The sequence below is a fragment of the Nylanderia fulva genome, unplaced genomic scaffold (genome assembly GCF_048542155.1).
Source record: "Nylanderia fulva isolate GAGA-0341 unplaced genomic scaffold, ASM4854215v1 Scaffold8, whole genome shotgun sequence".
Lineage (NCBI taxonomy): Eukaryota > Metazoa > Arthropoda > Insecta > Hymenoptera > Formicidae > Nylanderia > Nylanderia fulva.
The window spans coordinates 2,824,639-2,848,742 of NW_028190916.1; the positions used below are offsets into that span (position 1 = coordinate 2,824,639).

A 24,104-nucleotide genomic window follows, 5' to 3' on the forward strand; every position below is an offset into this window, starting at 1 on the left:
CCTGGATAATCACTATAAATTCGCGCGTTATCATTACCGATTCAACGAAGATCATCTGCATTGTAGGCAAGGGTCGCGGTAAACGAAAGCCGGCATGACACGCCGTGGGAATCGTTGTTGTACGCGCAGCAGGATGCAGACGGATGCAACCGCCGTCGTCTGATCGTGGCCGATCAGGACGCGCCGGCAGGTCGGGTTTTCAAGGAGCGCGGTAGAATTCTCTGGCTGATATTAGCCGAGTGGATTAAGGGTAAGATGCGGGAACTGCACTTTCAGGATACGAGGAAATATTGATTGCAGTTTGCACGGGAGTCCGACTGATCGAGGCCGGTCTTGGACCTGTCTCTTTCTCTCCTTCTCTTTTTCTTTCCCTCATCTTTGCGCGATCTGTGAACGGATGTTATCCGTTGTTGTTTGGCCGTCAATCAATCGCGCATGTCTGACGCAAAATCGTCTACCAACGACAAGTGCTCGCGATGGTCGAATTTTTTTTCTTCTTGCTTTTTGAACATATATTTGAGAAGTTATAGGTATATTATTATGAAATAACTGTTATATAAATATATCTAAAGACCTGGATGTTTAAAAATTCTATATTTTTCACATTATAGATTATTAAATTATTAGCGATTTGCATTGTATTTATTTCGATTCTGTATTTGTAATATTTATTATGTAACCTAAATAAAAAATTAATTAATTTTTCTGCATTGAGCACGTGCCTTTGGTCAATAAAATCGGACAAATCGCGAGACCGAATGTCATGTTGGAAATGTAGGATCTGATTCTAAATGTTATATTCTCGATGTCGATGTATATGTCTGCCGTATACGCAAAGACGCGATTTCAAAGATGGCCCATATGTTAAATCAGTTTACTCCTACACAACACGAAAGTTCAAAAAACATCTACAAACTTGCTGCGTCTTTTAAATAAAGATAAATGCTTTTTGTGTCTTTCGGGTTTAATTTTCTTTTAGTTGCACTTTCTAACATCTTACAAAATTAAAATGGGATAAGTGTACAATGAAACTTTTCAAGGATATATACATATATAAAGAAAATAATAAAAAGTGCAACTAAAGAAAACGTGGATATTAACGGGCTGGATCAAGTAAATAAATCATCGACATCGATAAATCGACGATAGTGGAGTACGGTACCTGGAAGGGCGTTGAATCGAGCTTATATATATGTGTGTGTGTGTAAATGTATCAACACTGGCCTAAATCAATTAATGGATATATAGAGATCTATAATTTGTTACGATTACTAAAATGCCAAAAAAGAGAAACGAAAATTTATTCCCTGTTCGTCGATCGATGCGAAAGTACTGACATACTTGTTATTTCTATAGTATGTTGTATAAAAATGTAATTCGATGTGTTCGTGTTAATTGTTGAGAAATTTATCGAATCTGTGTACATCAAGGGCGTTGAAGTTGCAGTAATTTAATACAAGAATTTATTTGTTTAAAAAAGGTGAGAGAAACCAAATTTGAAGCTTTTGCTTACAAGAAGTGAATGTTTATGTTTTATCTGGATTTTATTATTTTCTAATTAAGAGTGTGAAAGCAAGTTTATAAATCTGCAACTCACAATCAGTACAAGTGCCAATAAATCTTTCATGAATTCGTCATCATGTACGCGTTTTATTTCAGGCTTCTTTATTCTTTATATACAGAATGTAAAATTTTAAAATTCACAAAAAATTAATTGCAGTAGATGTTTAAAAACGATTATTTTCGAGTAAAACGAGATTTTTATAATTTCTAATATTTGATTCGTGCAACAAAGTTGTGTTAAAAAAATAAGGAATATCAATTTAATTATATATTCTTTAGTACACACATAATTACTTGTGCTTATTTAGTTTTCTGAAAGAATACATTGTTATACATAATTTACAATCGAAAAACATTGCAGAATTAATAATACAAAGGAGATTTTAAAAGGTTGTGCACCACTGCTTTGGTACAATCGTGATAATTGATAATTTAGTCTTTTACACTTGCTGCTTCTGCGATCAAGTTTTTGCAATTAATGTCGGATAATATAACATTTTAAAACCACATTTAAATTCAAAATAAGAATTTCATAATAAAAATTGCAGTGCATTTAACGCGATAAATTATCGCTTCTGTTAATCACTTATGTGATACGAATATTCGAAGAATTAATTGCTGTTTTGACTTTTAGCTTAAAAAACATGCAATTGCATTGATTGCCACATAAGTACGCAGCTGCGTGTGATTTGAATAGTCGACAGTCTGTAATAAAGTATAGTACGCCTGACAATAATTAAATTATAATGAACCTCGAATTATACACGAGACTAATCGAAGTTGTATATGTATATATAAAAGCCATCAATGTTTCTACTTGTGACATCCTTTGTTGTTCATGAAAACAAGCGACTGTAAAAGCAACGGCCAAGTAATTATTCCGATTATCTGCGAATCTAGTGATTTACGTAATGTTTCATTCAGTTAGTATTTTATTAATTGTGTTACGTGAGTAAATTGCTTACAATTCGCAATAGAAAGAGATCTATAAATTAAGTACAATGGATATTGTATTAAACGTCAGAGATTAAAAAAATCGTTCGTCATTTCAAGTTTATTCTCCTCTTACGCAGTATTTCGGCTTTTACGGTTTATTATTCTTATTCGAATATATATATATTCAAGATAACCAGATCTTTTTAGATAAAGAAATGTGGTATTTATCGTTCTATGCAAACTCTTGGTCTTTCCATTCTGATGTTCGACAATTCTATTTATGTGTGTATGTCGATTATAATGTTTAAATCGGGATTTGGTGCGCGCTCGTTTATCGCACAAAAATAATATTTTGTCTCTCAGAAGGATATATTATCAAATTATGTAAATTTTTATCGACTTAAGGCAAACGGAAATACATATATGAGTGTGAATGATATATTTATAATCAAGTATAACTTCGATCTCCAAGAGATCGGTATCCAAAGCAAATATACACGATGTAACGTCGCGGAATGCGAGAAAAATATTGAGATATGGCGCTTTCAGTTGTAACTCAAGTTATTATTGGAAGAAAAAATTATCAAAAATATATTTTATCAGAGACAATACATGTATATATATGTACATGTTGATAAAATTAAATGAAAAGAATTATTAGAAGTATATCCGATTAATGTATAATTTTAATGTTTAACATTTCTGCAAAAAACATAATAATAAATGATTAGTATAAAAATATTAGCTAATGATGAAATATATATTGCATATTTCTTTTACATTATAGATAAATTATAATATATAAGAAAGCAAAAAAAAATAAAGAGAGAGCGCAATCACAATAATTTCCGTAATTGACGTTATCTCTTGTATATCGCGCCCCATACAATGTATACATAAATTTTAATTAAAACTTGCATTTGTGAGATATGTATACGTTTCTCGAGCGAGACTTCACTTTTTAGATAGTGAGTACATAAGTTACAATATATTTCAATATTGTCAGTGTCTATGGGCGAGTCATCTGCTTTGACACACGTGATTACACTTGTATTATATATAATGTCATTCGATTTTTTTTATTCTCATTATTGGTTATCTCGCTACGCTATATTACTTCGAACATTAAAATATATAGCGGCCAGCATGACGTGACGATTTCTTAAATTCTGTACAAAGAATGCGAAGTGTATGTTTGCATTCTACCCTTTTTGTACGTATGCGCGAGAGTATTTGTGGATGTGTGCTTGTTCCGGAGATCGGAATCGTGATCTAGAGAATTTCGGATAACATTTATTATTCCAAAATTGTTAAACGTGCGTAAATACTATGCGATATCGTGCGATATACACAAGATATTAACATATATATGTATAATATTATGTACAAATAACGATGTTCGTTTAAAATAAAGTCGTTTACAAATATATTGATGTCGCAATCAGGTCACGAAATAAACGTACATATGTATATGTATAGAATTATTTTGTATAGCATTTATATTGCTATCAATACAGGGAAATTATTTCAGATACATCATAAATACTTAAAATTGCATCTTTTATCTTATATTTCTAAATTATAAAAAAGTTTTGTAAGAATAAATATCTGTATGTGTGTTTTATATAGATATATATATTTTAAACTACATTTTTCTCTTTAAAATGTACTTTTCAGTATTTTATTTTTTGAATTTATGTTTGGAGAATTTTTTCTCATTCCGTTCTAATTGATTATACTTTGGTTACCTGCGCAATTAACACTATCTAATTACGCAAGTAATGAATAAATCTGTCATTGATTTTCACGTTTATTACTGACTAGAAACATAGTTACACATTTAAGAATAAATCGATTCAAGTATTTTATTTACAAGCTAAAACGCTCTCTTTTGTAAGTATATTTAAGTAATTTTAATTTCGTGCAAAAGAATCAATCTGTCTTGCGTAAATGAATGATGTTTTCAATAATTAATCAGAAAAGAAGTAAATCCCGATGTTGAAATTGCTCGAGCATTCATACATGATCGTGTGATTTTTCAATCGCTTTAGGAAGATTATTCGCACAAACCGGTCGCACAGGATGATCTTCTCAGAGAGAAGCCGTAGCGAGATGCGAATCACGCACTTCGCTGACAGGTGTCGATGGAGCCTCAGTAATCGGCGTAGGTAGATCACTGCTACATCGATGATCCATTGTTCCTATTGCATAAAATAAGTGGCAATTTTGTAAAAATTATTTTTTTATTTTACCTTACTTATAATAATAATAATCTACATTTTTAATCTACAGTTCTATTCTTTTTCTTACTTTACATATGACAATCTTATATTAATAATATAAATTATACTTGCCCGTAAATATGAACAATTTTAACTTGTTATAAATTTTACATATTTATCAACGGTGGCCCTAAACTCTTGATGTATATTTAGGATCTCTTTGATATTCAAATTTTGTTCGCCTCACCTGTAAACGAGTCCGAACGGCTTCGAACCGGCCAGCAGATTCTGCAGAGTGGTTTCAGCAAACGGAATCTCGGCCGTGGTACTCGCAAAAGTACATAAATATACGGATCCAAGGTGAAATGAATGCATAAAAGAATATCGGCTATGGCGTGGTAGATACGAATAAATTTTCGTTCAGTGATCGCCGTTTGAGGTAGTCGCATCTCGAATTGTCGTAGCGGAATAGAAATCTATGAGCAAAAATAAAAAAAGAAGATAAATAATTCCTAACAAAAAATTGATAATTGAATTGAGCATTATTAAAAGAATATGCTACGGAATAAAACGAATTTTTTTTTAGTAGATCAAAATATTTATTGCTTTTGTATTGTAAATTTGTTCTTTTATATACATTTTTATAGACGAAATACAAAAGATCTATATACTTTTTTTATATTATATACATCTTTATTAAATTTGATTTGATAACGAAGAAAATTGATATGTTTCTAATGCAACTGTAGATAATTTATTCGTTGCTCATATTTGTCTTATGATTTTTTAATGTCTAAATTTTTCGTTATTCAACAAAATTGTCAACAGGATGAAATCAATTCAGAGACCGTCAGAATATTGGCTCACGGATGTCTCGATGGCTCGTACGTGAGACTATTTTCAAATATTCATTATTCAGTCTTGCTGACCTTCGTCGCTTTTAAAACGGAAATGCACGATTTTTCTATTGATTAGATATAAATAATTATTGTTTCCGGTGAGAAGATTTGCCTCTTGTAAATCGATCAATTTATTTAAAAATACAATCCAAGTATTATTCTTTTTCACACAATTTGATCAAAAATCAAAACTAATTGAAGTCGATAAACCTACCATGTGTGGCATCCAGCAGATAACAAATGATATCGATAAAACAGCCATAAGTCTCGCAAATGCTTTTTCCTCAGTCGTAGCAACTTCCGCTTGATTCGGAGGTCCGGCTAAAGTTAGCAAAGGTTTTGCTCGCGATGAGGCTTTGCAGATTCGCCTGAGAGAACCCGCGCGTCTACTTAGTCTACTCAAAGCTCTAAAGACTGCCAAATTACACCAGACAATGGACAAACATAAGAGTGTACCTATAATTAAGATATCCTTAAAATAATCGGTACAAAAATCATCTTTTTATATAATATTTGAATTTTTCTTGCTAAAAATGGAATAATAATGATATTCTTTTTTATATCATTACATAAATATGTGCATAGTTTTTAATTTTTAATAAGAGTATATCGACACTTTTAATACATTTTACTGATTATGTTTACTATTATTTATCTACTTACCTAAAACAAACCATACATAAGCATAAGCGATGTCGCTCGATTCTGTAGCGTCCCTATGACGAACACACTTTTTGTCTTTGTAGTATAATCCGAAGCCCATAATCGGAAGACTGGTCATCGTCAACGCGACCAACCAAAGAGCCAACATACAACGCACAATTACCAGATACGTCACCTGCTGGAAGATACATGCGTGTCATCCATTAAGATATTGAAACACCACGATGCGAGCATCGATTGCTTTCGTGCTGCAGTGATTACAAATTAAACTTTAAGAAATCAACTCGATTGGCTCCACAAGAGCGCAACATATGAAAAAACATTTTCCTTTAAATTTTGAAAGACTTTGAACTTCGGAAAAAATGAAATCTATTATCACAATACGCGATTTATTTCGCGACAAGATTAATACTGAAGAGCGTCACTAAAATTGCCAATTTTTGTGTTTAGAGTTCATAAATATTTATTAATTTGTTCTTCTCTGTTTCTAATGTGTCTTTAGTTGATAAATACTGTATTAAAAAAATTTTTTTGGTTTTTTAATCAAGAAGAAATTTTAATCAAGAAGTTTTATCCAAAAGTTTCTTATAGAAAAATCTTATTTATATATTTTGATGACTGAAATTTCTATCCTAGATCTCATATTATTATCTTCTCTTCTAATGATTACTAGTGCCCTTAAAAATCAAATAGCCAAGTTTTGTGTAAGAGATTTTTTCCTGAGGGAGACTCTTGAGACATTGAATTTATTACCTCCCAATACTCGCATAAATCGTCATTACTTTTTCTACGTTATATGATCTCGGTTGGGATTTATGCGCTCACTCACTTTTCACTCGACAGAGAACAAATCGGAAAAATGTTGCGTCTAATAAATTTAATAAAAACACAAGGAAAAAGAAAGGACAACTCAATTTTGTCGCACTACACTAATTCTTTGCGGAATTTTGAAGAGTGATGATACATTTTCGAGATTGGCAAAATTATTATTCAACCTAATATCTTCTAACTTATTCTAACTAATTCTTCTTTGTCTTTATATCAGTTTTATGGAATAATCTTGATATATTAAAAAAATACAAAAAATATTATATCATAAATGCATAATATTATCTTTTTTATTAATTCTTTAAAATTAATCATACATTTATTCGCAAGAGATTGACATTTTATTTATGCTATACACAAGTTTTGAATTTCTAGATTTATTTCCGCGATAATATTTATATATATTTCTAAGTTAATATATACAGATTGAAAATAATTTTAAAATCATATGTTGTAAATATTAATTTATTTTAGATTAATATTTTCAAGCAAAATGTAAAAAATTAATGTAGGTAACACAGTATTATACATTTTTTAAACTATTCAATATATAAAATGCTTTAAAATATTTTATCGTAATATTGTTTACGATAAATGTAGGCATATAAAATAATATTATAGATGTTTGTAGAAAAAGAGGAAGTAATAAACTTCTTGACGACATCACTTTTATTCCTTAAGTGGTATTGATTAACGATTAAGAAACGCGCATGCTGTGTTGGAAATTGCAGTTCAATCTATTTTTGGAACAATAAAATGATGTGTGCTCTACATTAAGAATCATTGATCGAGTTGAACAAAAAATATATGGCGCAAAACGCTTAAATTTTCAAAGTTTATTGAAAATAAAATAAAATAAATTTAATATTTAATATAAGTTTGAATTTTTAATTAATTTGACTTAATCGTGTTCTCTGGTAAATTTTTATTAAATTTCTAACTTTTCTGTTGTGTTGAATAAATTCGTTAATTTATTATAATATTTGTTATGATATTTACTAAATCAATATGAGTTGCAAAATATTAATATTTTATTTACGTACATGATATTGTCGAGAAAAACATTTTGAATTAAGTTTTTTGTAGAAATGATAATATTTTGACAACAGGCGACACATAATAAGAACATTAATCATCTCTAACTAATTGCAATCTTAGGTGCTGCTTTTGGAGATGATCGCAGTGTAAATTGACATTTTATTATTACGCAGAATACGAAAGACATCAATCTTATCTATTGTGCATTGCAATCAATAATTTCTTAATTAGTGCTTCTATATAAAAAAAAATTTAATCTCATTTATTGGAACTCGACAATTTTAATTTAAGTGCTTCCATATCAATATAATTTACGAAAATAGTTTCTACGTCCAAATTGTTGATCAAATTATCAGGATTCTCTATGCTTTTACGCCTCTTATATCGTCATTATATACGACCGTTCTATAAACGTCGTAGAACTCCGAAATGTTTCTACGGCATACGTGTATAAATTTTCTTACACACGTATCCGCATAAAGCGAAAACACCTCATAAATTACAATAAAGTATAATTTACTTTGACAATATGCTTAATCTTGTTAACTTTAGATTTGTTATTAAAAGAATTAATTTCTTCAATGATTAATTACATAATTTCTTTTTACTTGCTTTTTTCTGAGAAAAAATTAAACCATTTCTTTAATTTAATTTATTCTTCTAATTTAATTTTAATACAAAACATAAACAAAATAAAATATTTTTTTAGAAAAAAATACTCTAGAAACAAAGAAGATTTAATTCTCGATTAATATATCAATATTAATCTATTTGATAATGAAGAACAAATTGCCTTTGCAGACTTCTGAATAATTAGCTTTTCTTTGAAAAGGGATTACGTTGATTATATTATATGATATTACTCCAAAGTTAAGCTTACCTTTTGATAAACGAAGGGTCTAGTCAAGGCCAACCATCTTTCTGCTGCCATGACAATGGCAACGCAACCGCTAAAGAGGCCAAAAAGTCTCCAAAGAACACGTAAAGAGCAAAATGACCTCATGGACGACACAGTGTCTGCATAAATAGTTACATACATTTGTACAAACATGCCCAGCAGTGCCACAAGATCGTTGGTTGCTAGACAACGCAGCATCAGCAAGTGTTTACGATTTCTTCTCTGAAATCAAACGACACCAAAAAATGTGATATAGCACTCTATTACTTTTTATTACTAAAAGATTCACGAAATTTTACATTTCTACTATTCACAATAAATAATTTTTATTTTTATATTATTAATTAATTTCTGTAACTATTATAATTAAAAAAAACAGACGCGCAAAATATACTTTATATTTAGCAATAACATGACATTATAATTAATTCAATATAACATTTCTCTAATTAATTACACATAATGTTATTAGTAATAGTATTGAGAAGGTGTGTAACAATATAATAAATAAGAAATATAATAAAGAAAAAAACGATTTTATCTTATTGAAAATTACCTTATCTCGATGAAAGAGAATTATCAAGGCAGATACGTTGCCGATGACACCGGTTATGTAGACAAAAGTTAATACAAGTTGAAGACCGAAAGTCATGCGTCTCTTTGGTATTGCATCGGACATCATCGTCGTATTAAGAAACTTCAAAGTTGACAAAGTATAATTCTGCCAGTTATCCGCTAGCATGATTGCAATTTTTATAGTACGTTTTGTGCGGTTTAACAATTTAATTCGACGTAATATTTGTTTATTCAATTTCCAAAATTTATCTTAATAGCGTAAAACGCAATCCGCAAAGCAAGAATAACGTCTTGACGTCATTGTTTATTAACTGCTTTATACCAATTGTTATCGTTTGACGTAAACGTCACTTCTCTTTGAGTATCAATTAGTAATTATTGTTTTTCCATCAAATTCGTATGTGATTGTTTGGGAGTTAGCGTTGAGTATAGTTCGATCATTGATACAATTTTCCTCTTCTTACTTTTGTTCTTCGATTTAAATCAGTAGATCAAGATAAACGTCTTCTGTCACATTAAAGCATATAAATAATTTGTAATTGTGCAGTTTCAATGCGTTTTCTTCTTGTTGTTGTATTCTCAGGAATAAAAAAAATGTTATACCCATTACACGTCATTGTTACTACTCACATATTTTCTTAATACAAGAAGTTGCAATTTATATTAGTAGAAATTTTTATTTTGACTTTTAATAAAATTAATTCTAAACTTTATAAAGCAAATCAGAGATTTGAAAAGTCCTAATATGTAAAATAATCAGTGATTTAAAAAGAGTTTTTACATGTAACATTTAAAAAAATTTTCTAAATTATTAATATTACGACCAATTAGTAATAATAAAAAAATTACAATATAACATATAGATATTTCAAAGTATATTAATTTTGATTAAATCAATCAATTATGCTAGAAATAAGAATTATGGAAATTTATAAATTTTTTTCTTGCATTTTAATATTTATTTAAAAATTTGATAGAAGTGAGACATCGCCACAGTCAACAATTTTTAATAATCTTATCACTGCAAATTATCGAGAAACTATTATCGAAAACAAATTATATATTATAGAAATCTTGAAATCTTGACATAGTCTACAATTTCTCGAGATTTCTGAAATTCAGAATTTGCAACAAAAATTAGAAAAATTCAGAGACCGTCTCTCTGTAGATTCGACTTTTCAAACTTCTATTTGATCACTGTCTCGTGAAATTTGGGATACTTCAAAACAAGACCTAATTTTATCTAAATCGCAGTCTATCGATTAAATTTTAATTCTTGCATCGATAAGAAACGCCGATCACTCGTCAAATCTCCCGATCAAAGCTAAACACAGAGATCTTGAATTAAAAATTTCTAGAGTATCTTGAAGAGTATTAAGAGATTCCTTCGATGAACGGAGTCGCCGTCTAACTGATTGGAACCACGCGTTCGGATCCAGTTTTGTTTACTCTCGTAGGACGATTCGATCGCAGCGGCGCCTGCGCGAGGTCATCAGGAGCAATCATCAATCATTGCTAAACTTATCAGTAATATTAGTGATGCAAATAACGATGCATAATAAATGTAATTTTTGTAAATATGATTATCTTTATGCAAAATATTTTAATTTTGTGGATAAATAAATATGTAATATGTAAGTATGTTTAAAATTTGACACACTGAAATTTTGATCCTGTCTTTTAAATTGAAGTCTAAGAAAGTTATAAATTATAACTATAAAATTATAAAATAAAATTATATTATAAAATAAAATTATGCGCAAGTTGCGTGTAACTGTAATTATATAGGTACATATATTTTGCAACTTGTGTAATATTTTATAATATTTATCGCATTATTGGTAATAATAAAATTAATAATAATTTTATACCGGTGTATAGATGAATTAATGATGAGAATACGTTTGCTTTTCCGTACATCGAAACGATTCGCGCAAATTTTAATTCACTGGCATGTGGGTGATAATGAATAATACATGTTACATGTGCTTTTCGTATACAAGACAGCACGCTGGTCGATAAGTAATTTCAAGCACGGGAGCGATAATGCGCTAAACAAACGCTCTGCCCTTTCAAGGATACAAGAACACAATGAGTTGCATTTCCAGTAAGGAATGGCGATGAGCTTTGCACCGATTTGTCAACATCTAGATTTGCTCCAATGATTGTGGCCAGAATAGAAAACTATTTCGATTATCAGCCAAGAATCAAATCGATCAATGAATTAATGTGAAAGAATTTGTCGATGAAGTGCAGCCAGACGAATAAATGCATAAAAAATACAGGTCGACGCAATGTGCCGCTGCATTAAAATCGCGATGGGCTTGATATGTTGAGAGGTGAACGAACTATTATACATTCAACAGTTCATGTCATAGTTTTACAAAATATCTATATAGATATCAACATTAATGTTAGAATATATATTGTATTTGAATATATTATAAAAAGAATTATTTATTTTTATTCTTATTGTTATGCCCGTAAAAAAGAAAAGAAGACTACATCGCATACATAAATAATTTTGTTGATAATCTTTATACTAAAAAAATCGCAAATACTATACAAATAAGGAATGTATTCTATAAATCGTGTGAAGAAGGAAAATTATTACGCTGAAAATATAAAGCGACTATTGTTATCACTGGTTAAGAGGAAGATTTTTCTTTAATGTATATGACTAATTCGAACCGCAATCATATGGTTTATGAGAATTACGGGTATTGATCTAAATACACTGAAATAATAATTGTACTGATAAAATTAAAGCGATACAAAATCATACAATTCAAGAAATGAAAATTGTATCACTTCAAAGAACGACGTGATCAAAGTTCAATATCAAGTACGATACAATTATTTCGACTTATAAGAGAAATATCTAGGTTAGAGAGAAAGACAATCAATTTAAAAAATCATTCTATTAACTTTTTTCTTATGTTTTACGATTTATCATTTACTTATAAACAATTAAATTTATAGAAATATTATTTCCTTCTATTCATATACAGAGTGTTTCCGGGTTAAATAGCCAAATTTAAAATACGAATTTAGGACCTCAAAACAAACAAATATTTTATCTGAAAGTTTGCTCGCAAACGCTTTCTTGAAGAGATATTGATTTTTGAAATTTTAAATTATAGGAATGAATAATATCGAAATATATGAATATGAAACATATATTGGCAATATTCGATATGACATTATATCTCATCGAAACATACATTACTATGTGATTTTTACCATTTATAAGATAATAATGAACTAAGTACGCATTTGTGTTTTGAGAACTCTTGCGCAGTTTGTGCATGAAAACGTCATGCAATAGGAGCCAATGTAAACAATATCATTTATACTGAGAAGTGTTGACCATTTTATCGGTGTTGTTATAGAGATTTCGGCGTTATTGCACCAGCCAATTAATTTTTCGATAAGACAAATATTGAATCTTGAATAATATATCTTGAAGCAATAAATAAAACTAATATGGTAATATAAATATTTTCCTGCTTATATTACAAATCGTACCGTGATTTAAAAATTTGTTCTCTACCTATGTTCTATTTACCAATATGTAATATAGTAATTTAAAAAGAAATAGAAAATAGAACAAGTTGAAACGCTTTCGATACAATAAAGTTTAATTAAAATTGATAAAGAAACATTAATAAGACACAATTTATTTCATTTTAATTTTATTTGAGACATAATAAAGAAAACTAGAAAATAAAATCTGAAACGGAAAAAACGTTGTTATGACTTATATAATGATTATAAACATGTTTTTATAATTATGCTGTAATTTTTTGTTTTTTATTTTATGATGCCATTTTTTTCTAACTGCTGACAATGTCGAGACATATTCCTTGCCAACACGAACAAATCATCTGTATTCCTGCGAGCCAGGATGTACTGTTTAAAATGAAGGTCCATCTTTACATGGTGAGCCATAAACATACAATAGCCAATACCGAGGAAGCTAACGAGGAAATTAATTTAAATAATGCAGTCGCGCGCGATCGGCGCCATTCTTGCATAACGATCACTCGAATTGTGATGCATACAATGACTTTATGATCCGAGATAGATCTTATCCTCTTATTAATGCAACAAGCTAAAGTAAATTCGATTATTATCGAATTCATTATAGAATTAATTATTCTTGCAATAAATAGACGGACAATTATACAATATAATATATTTTATATCATTATCCATGACTAATAATATTTAATCGAATAAAAAAGCAGCTTTTTACTTTAAATGCGAATAATTCTGCGAAAAATCATTATATCGAGATGAATAAAAAAGCATTTCAAAGGGGAGACTCTGTACTATCATGTACTTTATATCCCATTGAGTTGCAACATTTGATTCATGTCATGTGCCTTGGCAAACTCGGGCCATTATTTTCCAATTTTGCATGCTCTTGTTTTGTCATCCGCCATTTTTAATAAATTTATCCCACAGCATTGAAATGAATAGATTCTTAAAGTATAAATTCCAAGTTTTATTTTTCTTTTTTAGAAATCTTTCAATCTTTATTATTTACGAAGTTATCGTCATTTGAAATTTATATTAAATATATAAATAATCAATTTTTCAAAAATCAAAATTTTTATTAATTAATTTTATTTGAGAAATGTCAATAATACTTCATATTTCTTATTTTTTATAGCTATTCAATATTTATGCTAGAGAGAATTACGCATTTAAAATTGCATTCTAATGCATAAAAATCATTTATTAATCGTTATTACTTGTGACGTTATTAAAACAAATATTTATTTTATTAAGATATTTAAATTAATCTAAGAATTATCGTAAATTTGAGTTTTAATATTATAAAATTTATCTTTAATTTAGCAAGCGTCTCTCTTTAGTAATGATCATAATCGTTATATATTTATATTTGCTGCTCTATTGATTATTCGTGTGCCGAAACGTGTAAAGGACAATCGTTATTAGATATCTGTTGACTGAATGTGTTACAAAAGTTTTCTCATTATCATGATGGACCAAATAAAGAACTACTTTTTGGTAAGAAATGTATTCGTTTAATTAATTCAACTCCACCAACTCTCTTCATAAACCTACATTCTATATATATTATTAAACTAAAATAGAATGTTAGATTATCTAATAAAAATAAGTAAAAATTGAGCACAGTAAAGCATTAATTATAACATCATTACAGTTACAATTACAAAAAAAACTAAAATTATTATAAATTATTATAAATATTACTATTATTATAAATTATTATAAATACTAATTATTACAGTTACAATTGCTTTTCTTGATAACTATAATAATAATTCTTTTCTCACGAGATTTTCTCTTGCATTCATTTATTTATTTTCCGTAGGGGGGTTAAAGGGGTATTGAAATTAAATCTCAAAATATGAGATTATTTCATATTTAAAAAAATCTTGGCCGTGTCCAAGTAAAAATTTGGTGCCTTGTGCACCGGTATTTATTTCTAACGAAAAATTATTTAGTTTCGTTAGGATAACGCATTGTCATCCGCGATTTGGCTCTTGTTGCCCGTCTTATACGTTAAATTTATATAATAATAATGTTGTTCCAATTTTTGTAAAAAAACTTTATATATATATATATATATATATATATATATATATATATATATATATATAGATTGATATATTTTATTATAAAAATGTAAATGCATGTGTATTTTATACAATGTATATAACTTGGCTTTGTAATAGTCTTTAAAGAAGTAACAATAAATTGTAACGACCTTTCTCTTTTTAAACAACAGTAATAGTAACAAATTATTTGTTGAAATTGGTAATAAATAATAATAACATATTGATGACAATCAATTTTGTTAAAATTAGTAACAAATAATAAATAAATTGATAACAACTTACATTTTTAAAATCAATAAGTAACAGTTTCCTTAAATTATTTATTAATTTTTTATTATTTTCATCATCTGTATAAATAGTTTACACATTATCATAATATCATAATGAGTTTTATAGATATACTAAAAAATTAAATAAGTATATTACTTTATGCTCTAAATTAAATTAAATAATTTCTTTTAGAGAATTCTCTGTAGTATACAACAAAGAATTTAATAAAAAATTTTCACTACAATATACAGAATGTCCCAGACCTACCGTATAACACGTTAATGGGAGATTCCTGAGGCGATTTGGAAACGATTTTTCCTCAACAAAAATGTCCAGGCACCAATAATTTTTTGGTTAAAAATAATTGAAAATATAAGCCTTTTTGTAAACTAAGCCTTGTGAAAATAAATTATTAACAAAACTACATTTTTTTGGCAATTTCAGGTAAAGTTTACTTTATAGAATTTTAATTTAAGGCTTAGTTACAAAGATACATGATTTCAAAAATTGAGAACATTAAAAAATTGATGACCTTTCTCGACATTTTCGCTAAAAAAAAATCGTCTCCAAATTGCCTCAGGAATCTCCCATTAACATGTTATACGGTAGGTCTAAGACACCCTGTATATAAAGAAAGTAAACTTACAATTAGTTTGTATATTAAGATTTTCAGGATTTATTCAAACGTCTGACGTATAAAAAAATTGACCAGAGAACATTATTAAATTATATCCAATATTTCAAAAATGTGAAAGAATCGTTCTCAATAATACAAGAAGAATTTGAGGAAATATATAACATAAGTTTCCAGAAAAATATAAAACAAGAAAAACCAGAAATAGATACGTCAGAAAAATTTCAACGTAATATAGAGAAATTGGAAAAAATAAATTTAACGAAGATGAACAATATGCTGAGTAAGATCAATAATGAAGAGAGCGAATTGATGAAAGATAACAAATATCTTCAATTTATCGAGACAATGCACCAGGCTGAGATTAAAAGACTTATTAAGCAAATTATAAGTGAAAACAAGAGACACTTTTTTATAAGAAATGAAGTGCAGATCGCTATGCAAATAGAATACTGCTTGCATCGAAGTCAACTAATAAGCAAATGTTTGGATGTAGAAGACAAAGTACTGAAATATAAGTTTGAAAGAGAAAAACAAAAAGCGGATGATATCGAGATGACCAATATTTCGAGTAAGATTGATGAAGAAAATAGCATACTAATGTGGGAAAATAAATATTTGAGGTTTGTCGAGACGATGGATCAGAAAGAAATTAATAGAATTTTTGTTTAACTTCAAATATATTGTGATAGATACAATATGCCAAATGAAGAAGTGAAAATTGTTATGCATAAAAATTTCATTATGCAGAGAATTGAAATAATAAAAAAGGTTCGCGATGTAAAAGAAGTAATAGACTTCAATCTTCAGATAGAGCGAGAGGCAACGAATGCGAAACTGAATAACGCCAGAACAACCAATATGTCGCGAGCAAAGTCAATAATATAAAGAATATATTAATGAAGAATAACAAATATCTTCGGTATATCGCGATGATGCATCAGAAAGAAATTAATAAAGTTTAAGCTCAACTTGAAATGTATTGCAATAAATACAATAAGGCAATTGAAAAAGAAAAGATCGCTATGCATTGGAATGTAGGAATGGATGATGCTGAAGAAACCAACATGTCGAGTAAAATCGATGAAAAGAGCGAGCTGAAAAGGAACAATAACCAATATCAATAAATAATATCTATGTATATTCTAAAATTTTTGTTGCGCTAAAATTCATAATTTTCGATTTTAAATAATTTATAATTTAATTTGCCATTTAAATTTTCTTCAAAATATATCCACTCTTTTAAATGATTTATAACTTTGTACATAAATACGTGTTATATATTTTTATATGCAAAATTATTTTCGCCATCAGAGGGATGTTTCAAAAAGAAATTCTTAAAATTTATGATCAACTTGAAATGTATTGCGGCAGATACGATATGCCAAATAAAAATGTGACGATTGTTATGCATACGAAATCATATGACTCTATGAAAACGCATGACGATGAAAACGAGCTGTTCAGGGATAATGAATATCTTGCATTTGTCGCAATGATGCATCTGGAAAAAATTAAAGAAGTATATGCTTTTTTTGAAATATATTACAACAGATTCAATGCAACAATTGGAGGTGATACCATGAATCATCGTTTCATAAAACATTTTCTTGCGACTGACGAAATTGATTTTATAGAGACGGAAGTTATAATACTAACTGACGAATTGGAAATAATAAGAAAGTGTGAAAAAAGTATAATAAATGACATACGAGACGAAATCTTCTTACTAATGCAAAAGAAGAAAAACTGTTATGAAAGACTCTGTCATCGATTTGATAATTTGAACAATAAATAAACGTAATAAATATTATGGCATAAATAATTAAATATTTACAATTTATTATATATAAAAAAATTAACTTAACAAATTCTATATTCTTAATTTATATGTCATGTAAAATATATTAAATTATATATAAAATAACTAATCATAAAGCATACATATACATTCACTTTAATGTTTAATGTGATTCATTTGATACATCTTGATACTATTTCTTGCATTTTTAGCATATCTAACACAATTATTTTTAAACATTTATGTGTATGTATTTATCCATAATAGATTTTAACTATGATCATAATTTCGATAGCTATTTATTTTTTAATAAGTGTTTAAAAAATTTTAACACAAAATAATTTAAGAATTATATCTTGTGATTAAAAATTGATATAATATCTATGTATATTCTAAAATTTTTGTTGCGCTAAAATTCATAATTTTCGATTTTAAATAATTTATAATTTAATTTGCCATTTAAATTTTCTTCAAAATATATCCACTCTTTTAAATGATTTATAACTTTGTACATAAATACGTGTTATATATTTTTATATGCAAAATTATACGATATACTTAAAAAAACCATAAATGGTTAATAAATTTAAATAATTGTATTCTCTTATCTAAATGTGATAAAATTAAAATAATTCCTAAATATAAGTTACACATATGTTGTATATTTATATACGCATAATACATGCGCATTTACAAACAGATCTATTTATTTTTAATTTTACTAATCATTATTAATAGTATGAGTATTTATTACATTCGTCATTTAATCTTTACCTGCAATTAGAACAAATATTTATCTCATTAATATATTTAAATTAATCTAATAATTATCGCAAATTTTATGAATTTCAATACATTATAAAATATATTTGGAATTTAAAACAGACAGCTGTTCTTAACAATAATCTTAAATGTCAAGTCACTGATGTTGTTATGGCCATGTGTTCACTTTTTCTATTCTACTGAACATTCGTCTGTCGACACATGTAAAGGACATACATTGTTAAAAATCTGTTGGTTGAGAGTGTTTAAAAAATTTTCCACTGCCACGATGAACGAGATTCGACATGACTTTTGGGTAAGATTTAATTCCTTTTATTAATTCAATTCTTCGCATTCTTCTTACACGTAAAACTATTTATTCTTTATATTATTGAATTAAAAACGATTTTAGAAAATAAATAAATTTAATAGAAATATGTCAAGACTGAGAGAACACATTATTTGTAACATCGTTAAATTGAAATTATAAAATAAATGTTGTTACAGTCTTATATAGTTTTACAATTATTCTTATTAATAATTGTAATAATAATAAAATTTGAAATAAAAAAAAATTTCGACACATTTTATATATATATATATATATATATATATATGCCTCTAATTTACATTTCAAACTTTTCTTTACATCTTGTGAAAATAAAACATATATGTACATATATAGGTATTTATGTGCAATTTACATTTCAAGCTTTTCTTTACATCTTGATATTTTAAGAAAATTTGTTTTCTATAAAGATAAATAATTTTTTTCTTTCTCTTATTGTTATGTGTTATTTTATATATATATATATATATATATATATATATATATAACACTTATGAATTTACAAGATACTTGCTATTATAAAGCGCGGATAGCATAATTAGCCCAAAAAATATTCTTTAAATCATAATAAAATATACATATGTCGTTTGCCTAAAGAATAATAATGTACAAAAATAACTTTTTCATCAATTGATTTCTCTTCATATAAAATGTTGAAATTTGTTTATGATAGTCAAAAAATAAAATATGTTTTGAATTTATTGAGGTACTGCTGATGGACGTCTCAAACCGTTCGTCATAACATGATCCTCTCACTTACCACAGAATTTATTCCATCTTGTAGGTAGAACTACAGTTGAAACCACTCGTGAAAAAATTATAGACACAATCATAAATTAATTAGGCGGAAGCAAAACAAGTTATTTTTTATAATTTAAATATAAATCCGTAATAGGATGATGGATTTCGAGACTTTGTGACGACGAACAGTTACAAAATAAAGCAATGGTAGTAGAGATGTCCACCTGCGCGAATAGAATCAATTGAGAATTAAATTAGTTTTTTAACATTATTTTTTAGATACGTGATATGTACATTCTTATTGCGACAATTTACAAAATTTTTTACAAAGTTACAAAATATTATATTAATATATGCACATGTCCACAAAGATTTGCATTTGTAGCGTTTTCTTTATGTTTTATTTTCACAACTTTATTTATATTATTAAAATACAAGATAATTCTTGAAATTAACTTCGAAATAAACAAACCATGAAAATCGACGCTGATGTTAACAAATCAATATAATTTTAATATTATTAGCAATATTAATATTAAAATTATATTGATTTGTTATATTTTATTATAAAAATTTACTTAAAAATGTAAATTTCGTGTTTTTTATATCACTTAACTTCAAAATAGTGTTTAAAAAACTATAAATTGTAACTGTTCTTATTTTGAGTTACAGTAGCATAATAGTAAAAAGTTCTGTTTTAGAATGGATAATAAATAACATAAATGAAATTATATGTTTATAATTGTTAATAAATAATGATAATGAATTACATTTAAATATCGACAATAAAATAAAGATGAATAACTTATTTTTGAAAATACTTTTCAAGCTTGAAATATGTATATTTGTTAGTTCTTTTTTATAATTATAATCACTTGTATGAATAATTCGCATAATTATCATATAAATATTATAAATTTATGAATATATTAATGAAAGTTAAATATAATATTTTGTTTTAAATTAAATTAAATAAATTATTCTATTCAAAAATTTAATAATAATAAGTAATCTAACCGAAACTTTCGTCTACTACATAAAGGAAGCAAATTTAATTAGTTTGAATTCTATTATTTTCAGGAGGAAGAGATATTCCCATTGTATGAATCAATTGATCCGAACATGTTATCAACGCTTATTCAAAGAGTCGAAAATTTGAAGAAAGATTTATCATACATAAAAGATGAATTTGATAAAATAAAACAAAATCACAAAAGTTCCAAGGAACATGCCAGGGAACATAAAATAGTTCTAGATAAGATGACACGCACAATTTCTGACAAGCAACAAAACACTGTTATATCTGAGAAAACCGGTTATACTAAAGCTTTTGACATATTTTATGACAAATTGAAGGAAGAAATTTCGGAGAAACATAAAAAAATAGATTTGACAAAGCAAGAAATGACGGATACGCCAAGAAAGATCGAAGTTAAAACTCAGTATGATATCGAGTTACAGCAATTTTACGAGATAATGTATCAGAATGAGATTAGAAGAATTATTGGACAACTTGATGATCATGGCAAGAGATACTTTCCCACAGGAATTATAAAGGAAAAAAAATTAAGAGCAAATTACAAAGTGCAGCTCGCTACAAAAGAAGAATACTTAATCTATCGATTACACCTAATAAATTTATTTTTAACCTTAGAAGAACGCGTGCTGTCATTGAAACTCAAAAGTGAGCATTTTACAACAAATATGAAAGCAGGCGTCGAGATGCCTAATTTGATTAAAACTGATAATGAACTAAGCAGGCTAAGAAGGGATTATGTGTATCTCAAGTTTAATCACAAAATGCGTCATAATGATATTTCTTATAGTTTTATGTACCTTATAAACTATTGCTTGCTCCACGAAAAGGCATATAAAGAAGAAGAGATTATTAATTTTAGAAATTTCTACATGCGGCAAATTGAAAAAATAAAAAAGAGTTTAGGTCTGAAAAAAGAAGAAATGGCCTTTAATCTCCAGATAAAGCAAGAGGCAACGAATGTGGAAACGAATGACACCGAGACAACTAATATGTCGGACAAGAGCGAGAATGTAAAGAGTATGTTAATGAAGAGAAACGAATATCTTCAAAATTTTGTGATGGAGAACTTCAATAAAATTAAAAGAATTCGTGATGAACTTAACTTGTATAACAACTTGTATAACTCATACAAATTACCAAATATCGGTACAGACACGAATATAAAAACGGATTGCGTTGAAAAACCTAGCGAACTGCCAAAAAACATTCTAGTTTGTCGAGTTTATAAAGCAAAGCTTCAAAGAAAGTTTATTGATATGTATAATAAAGTCAAAATGGATCTCAGCAGTTATGATATCTTAAATTATAACGTAAAGATAGATATGAAACCGGAATCCTACGATAAATCTACGAAAATACATGACGAGCCAATAAAAGAACGTGAATATCTTGGATTCATTGCTACGAAACATTTAAAAACGATTAGGGAAGTATGCGCTTTGTTTGAAATTCATTTAAATAGATTCAATGATAATATTGAAAATATTACTGGGTGCAATAAATTCATGAACCAAGAAATTTACGTGGCTCATCAAATATTTGTACTAGAAGGTGAGATTTCTCAGCTAAAACATGAAGTGTTAGATTATAAATGTTGGTACAATAGTAATTAATAAGGACATATGACGTGTATAACGTTTAGTTTACAAATAACTTGAGACAACGGCAAAATATAAAATCTGAAAACAATGTGATTTCTTCATGCTCACTAATTTAACAAATTCAACGCTATCATATGGCTTCGATAATTATAAAATTAAATAGATAGAACGAAGTTAATATTTTTGCGTGTAATTATTGTATCAATTCTATAATTTGTTATGTATCATAAAGGCTATTTTAATAATTTTTATATAACTAATTTAGATGTCATTAAATCTACTAAATTAAAATAACTAATCATAAAGCGTATGTATGTATTCACTTTAACGTCGCTCAATGTGATCTAGTTGATGCATATGATAAGATGATGTTTCTTGCATTTTTGGCATATTTAATCAACACAAATATTCTGAAGTTACTATGGATGTATTCGATAGATTTTAATTGTGATCATGTAAATTTCGATAGACATTTTTTTCTGATAAGTGTTAAAAGTATATTGATGCAAAATAATTTAACAATTATATCTTAAATAAAAATTGATATAGTATTGTCTATTCATATTATAAAATCTATTGTACCAAAACTTATAATGTTCAATTTGTGATATTTTTATAATAAAATTTGCCACTTTAATTATCTTAAAAGATGTCTATTCTCTTTACTAGTTTAGAATTTTGTATACACATAAATATATATAGACACGCGCACATACAATATAATAACAGCGTATACAATAAAATTATACCATGCATATATTCTATATATTTTTAAATCAATTTTTGGATAAATGCAAAATTACGACACTTCGAAAACCGTAAAAGAAGCTTGATACTTACAATTAGTTATTCAGCTAGGGCGAAACTCGAGCGATCAGAACTACATTGCAACAAATTTTATTTGACATTTAGGAAAGATTTTTATTAATTATTACTGGCGAATTTTAAGGATTATTATCTGACATATAGAGAATACCATAAATTTAATTACATCTTATTCAATGAAAGTTTTAAAAAATTACTATGTCTGGTGAAAAAAATATATGTTCTTATAATATTTATATATTAATATCTACACATTATATAAATAATTAAAATTATTGTAATAAATATTTGAAAATCTTTTATCCCTTTTTAAATATTCAATCCAAACTTACTAATTACGAAATTACTTATTATTTAAAAAATAAATGTTAAAGAATATTGCTAAAATTTCTTTCAAAATGTGATAACTTTATTTTTATGATAAACAAAATTTAAAGTTCAAAAAAATAGTTGTATGTTATTACAAAAATATTATAATAATTGTTAACATAATAAATTGAATTAATTTATTCTCTGATATACACACACAATGTCATTATATAATTAAATATTTATACAATTACTAAATACATATATTACACATACATTGCATATATTTACAATCGCATTGAACATGCACATTTACAAATAACGTACGCGCGCAAATTTATTTTTAATTTAAATAAACATTTTTAATTCATTGTAATTAAAACGAATATATGTTTTATTCTAATCGTCATTATCTGCGAGAAACAAATACTCTCATCTCATGAATATATTTAAATTAATTTAAGAATTATCGCAAGTTTTGTGAAATTTAATATATTATACAATATTTTAAATTTAACACAAGCCGTTATTTTTA

At 27.3% G+C, this 24,104-nt stretch overlaps 3 protein-coding genes across 4 annotated transcripts in view; 2 read left to right on the forward strand and 1 right to left on the reverse strand.

The window, feature by feature from the left end:
* Window positions 1-3,926, forward strand: part of LOC114934541 (rho guanine nucleotide exchange factor 17) — a 69,535-nt gene extending 65,609 nt beyond the window's left edge. The window contains 1 exon segment of the mRNA XM_029307190.2: window positions 67-3,926. The gene's annotated coding sequence lies outside the window, so the exon portion shown is untranslated.
* On the reverse strand, window positions 2,045-11,023 carry LOC114934539 (prostaglandin E2 receptor EP2 subtype). 2 transcript variants are annotated; one of them, XM_029307184.2, is made up of 7 exons: window positions 10,254-11,023; window positions 9,604-10,130; window positions 9,030-9,269; window positions 6,284-6,458; window positions 5,835-6,076; window positions 4,969-5,197; window positions 2,045-4,700 (listed from the first exon to the last, which is right to left on the reverse strand). In XM_029307184.2, exons 2-7 carry the CDS (start codon window positions 9,787-9,789, stop codon window positions 4,591-4,593), a joined length of 1,182 nt encoding a protein of 393 aa, XP_029163017.1. In that variant the 5' UTR covers window positions 9,790-10,130; window positions 10,254-11,023; the 3' UTR covers window positions 2,045-4,590. The 2 variants fall into 2 exon arrangements, with proteins under 2 accessions (XP_029163017.1, XP_029163015.1); XM_029307182.2 differs by having other exon boundaries at window positions 6,284-6,461.
* A 7,897-nt stretch (window positions 11,024-18,920) lies between these two features.
* Window positions 18,921-23,505, forward strand: LOC114934538 (uncharacterized). The gene is made up of 2 exons (XM_029307181.2): window positions 18,921-19,021; window positions 20,876-23,505. The coding sequence occupies exons 1-2, from the start codon at window positions 18,995-18,997 to the stop codon at window positions 22,445-22,447; spliced, it is 1,599 nt and encodes a 532-aa protein (XP_029163014.2). The 5' UTR covers window positions 18,921-18,994; the 3' UTR covers window positions 22,448-23,505.
* The last annotated feature ends 599 nt before the right edge of the window (window positions 23,506-24,104 follow it).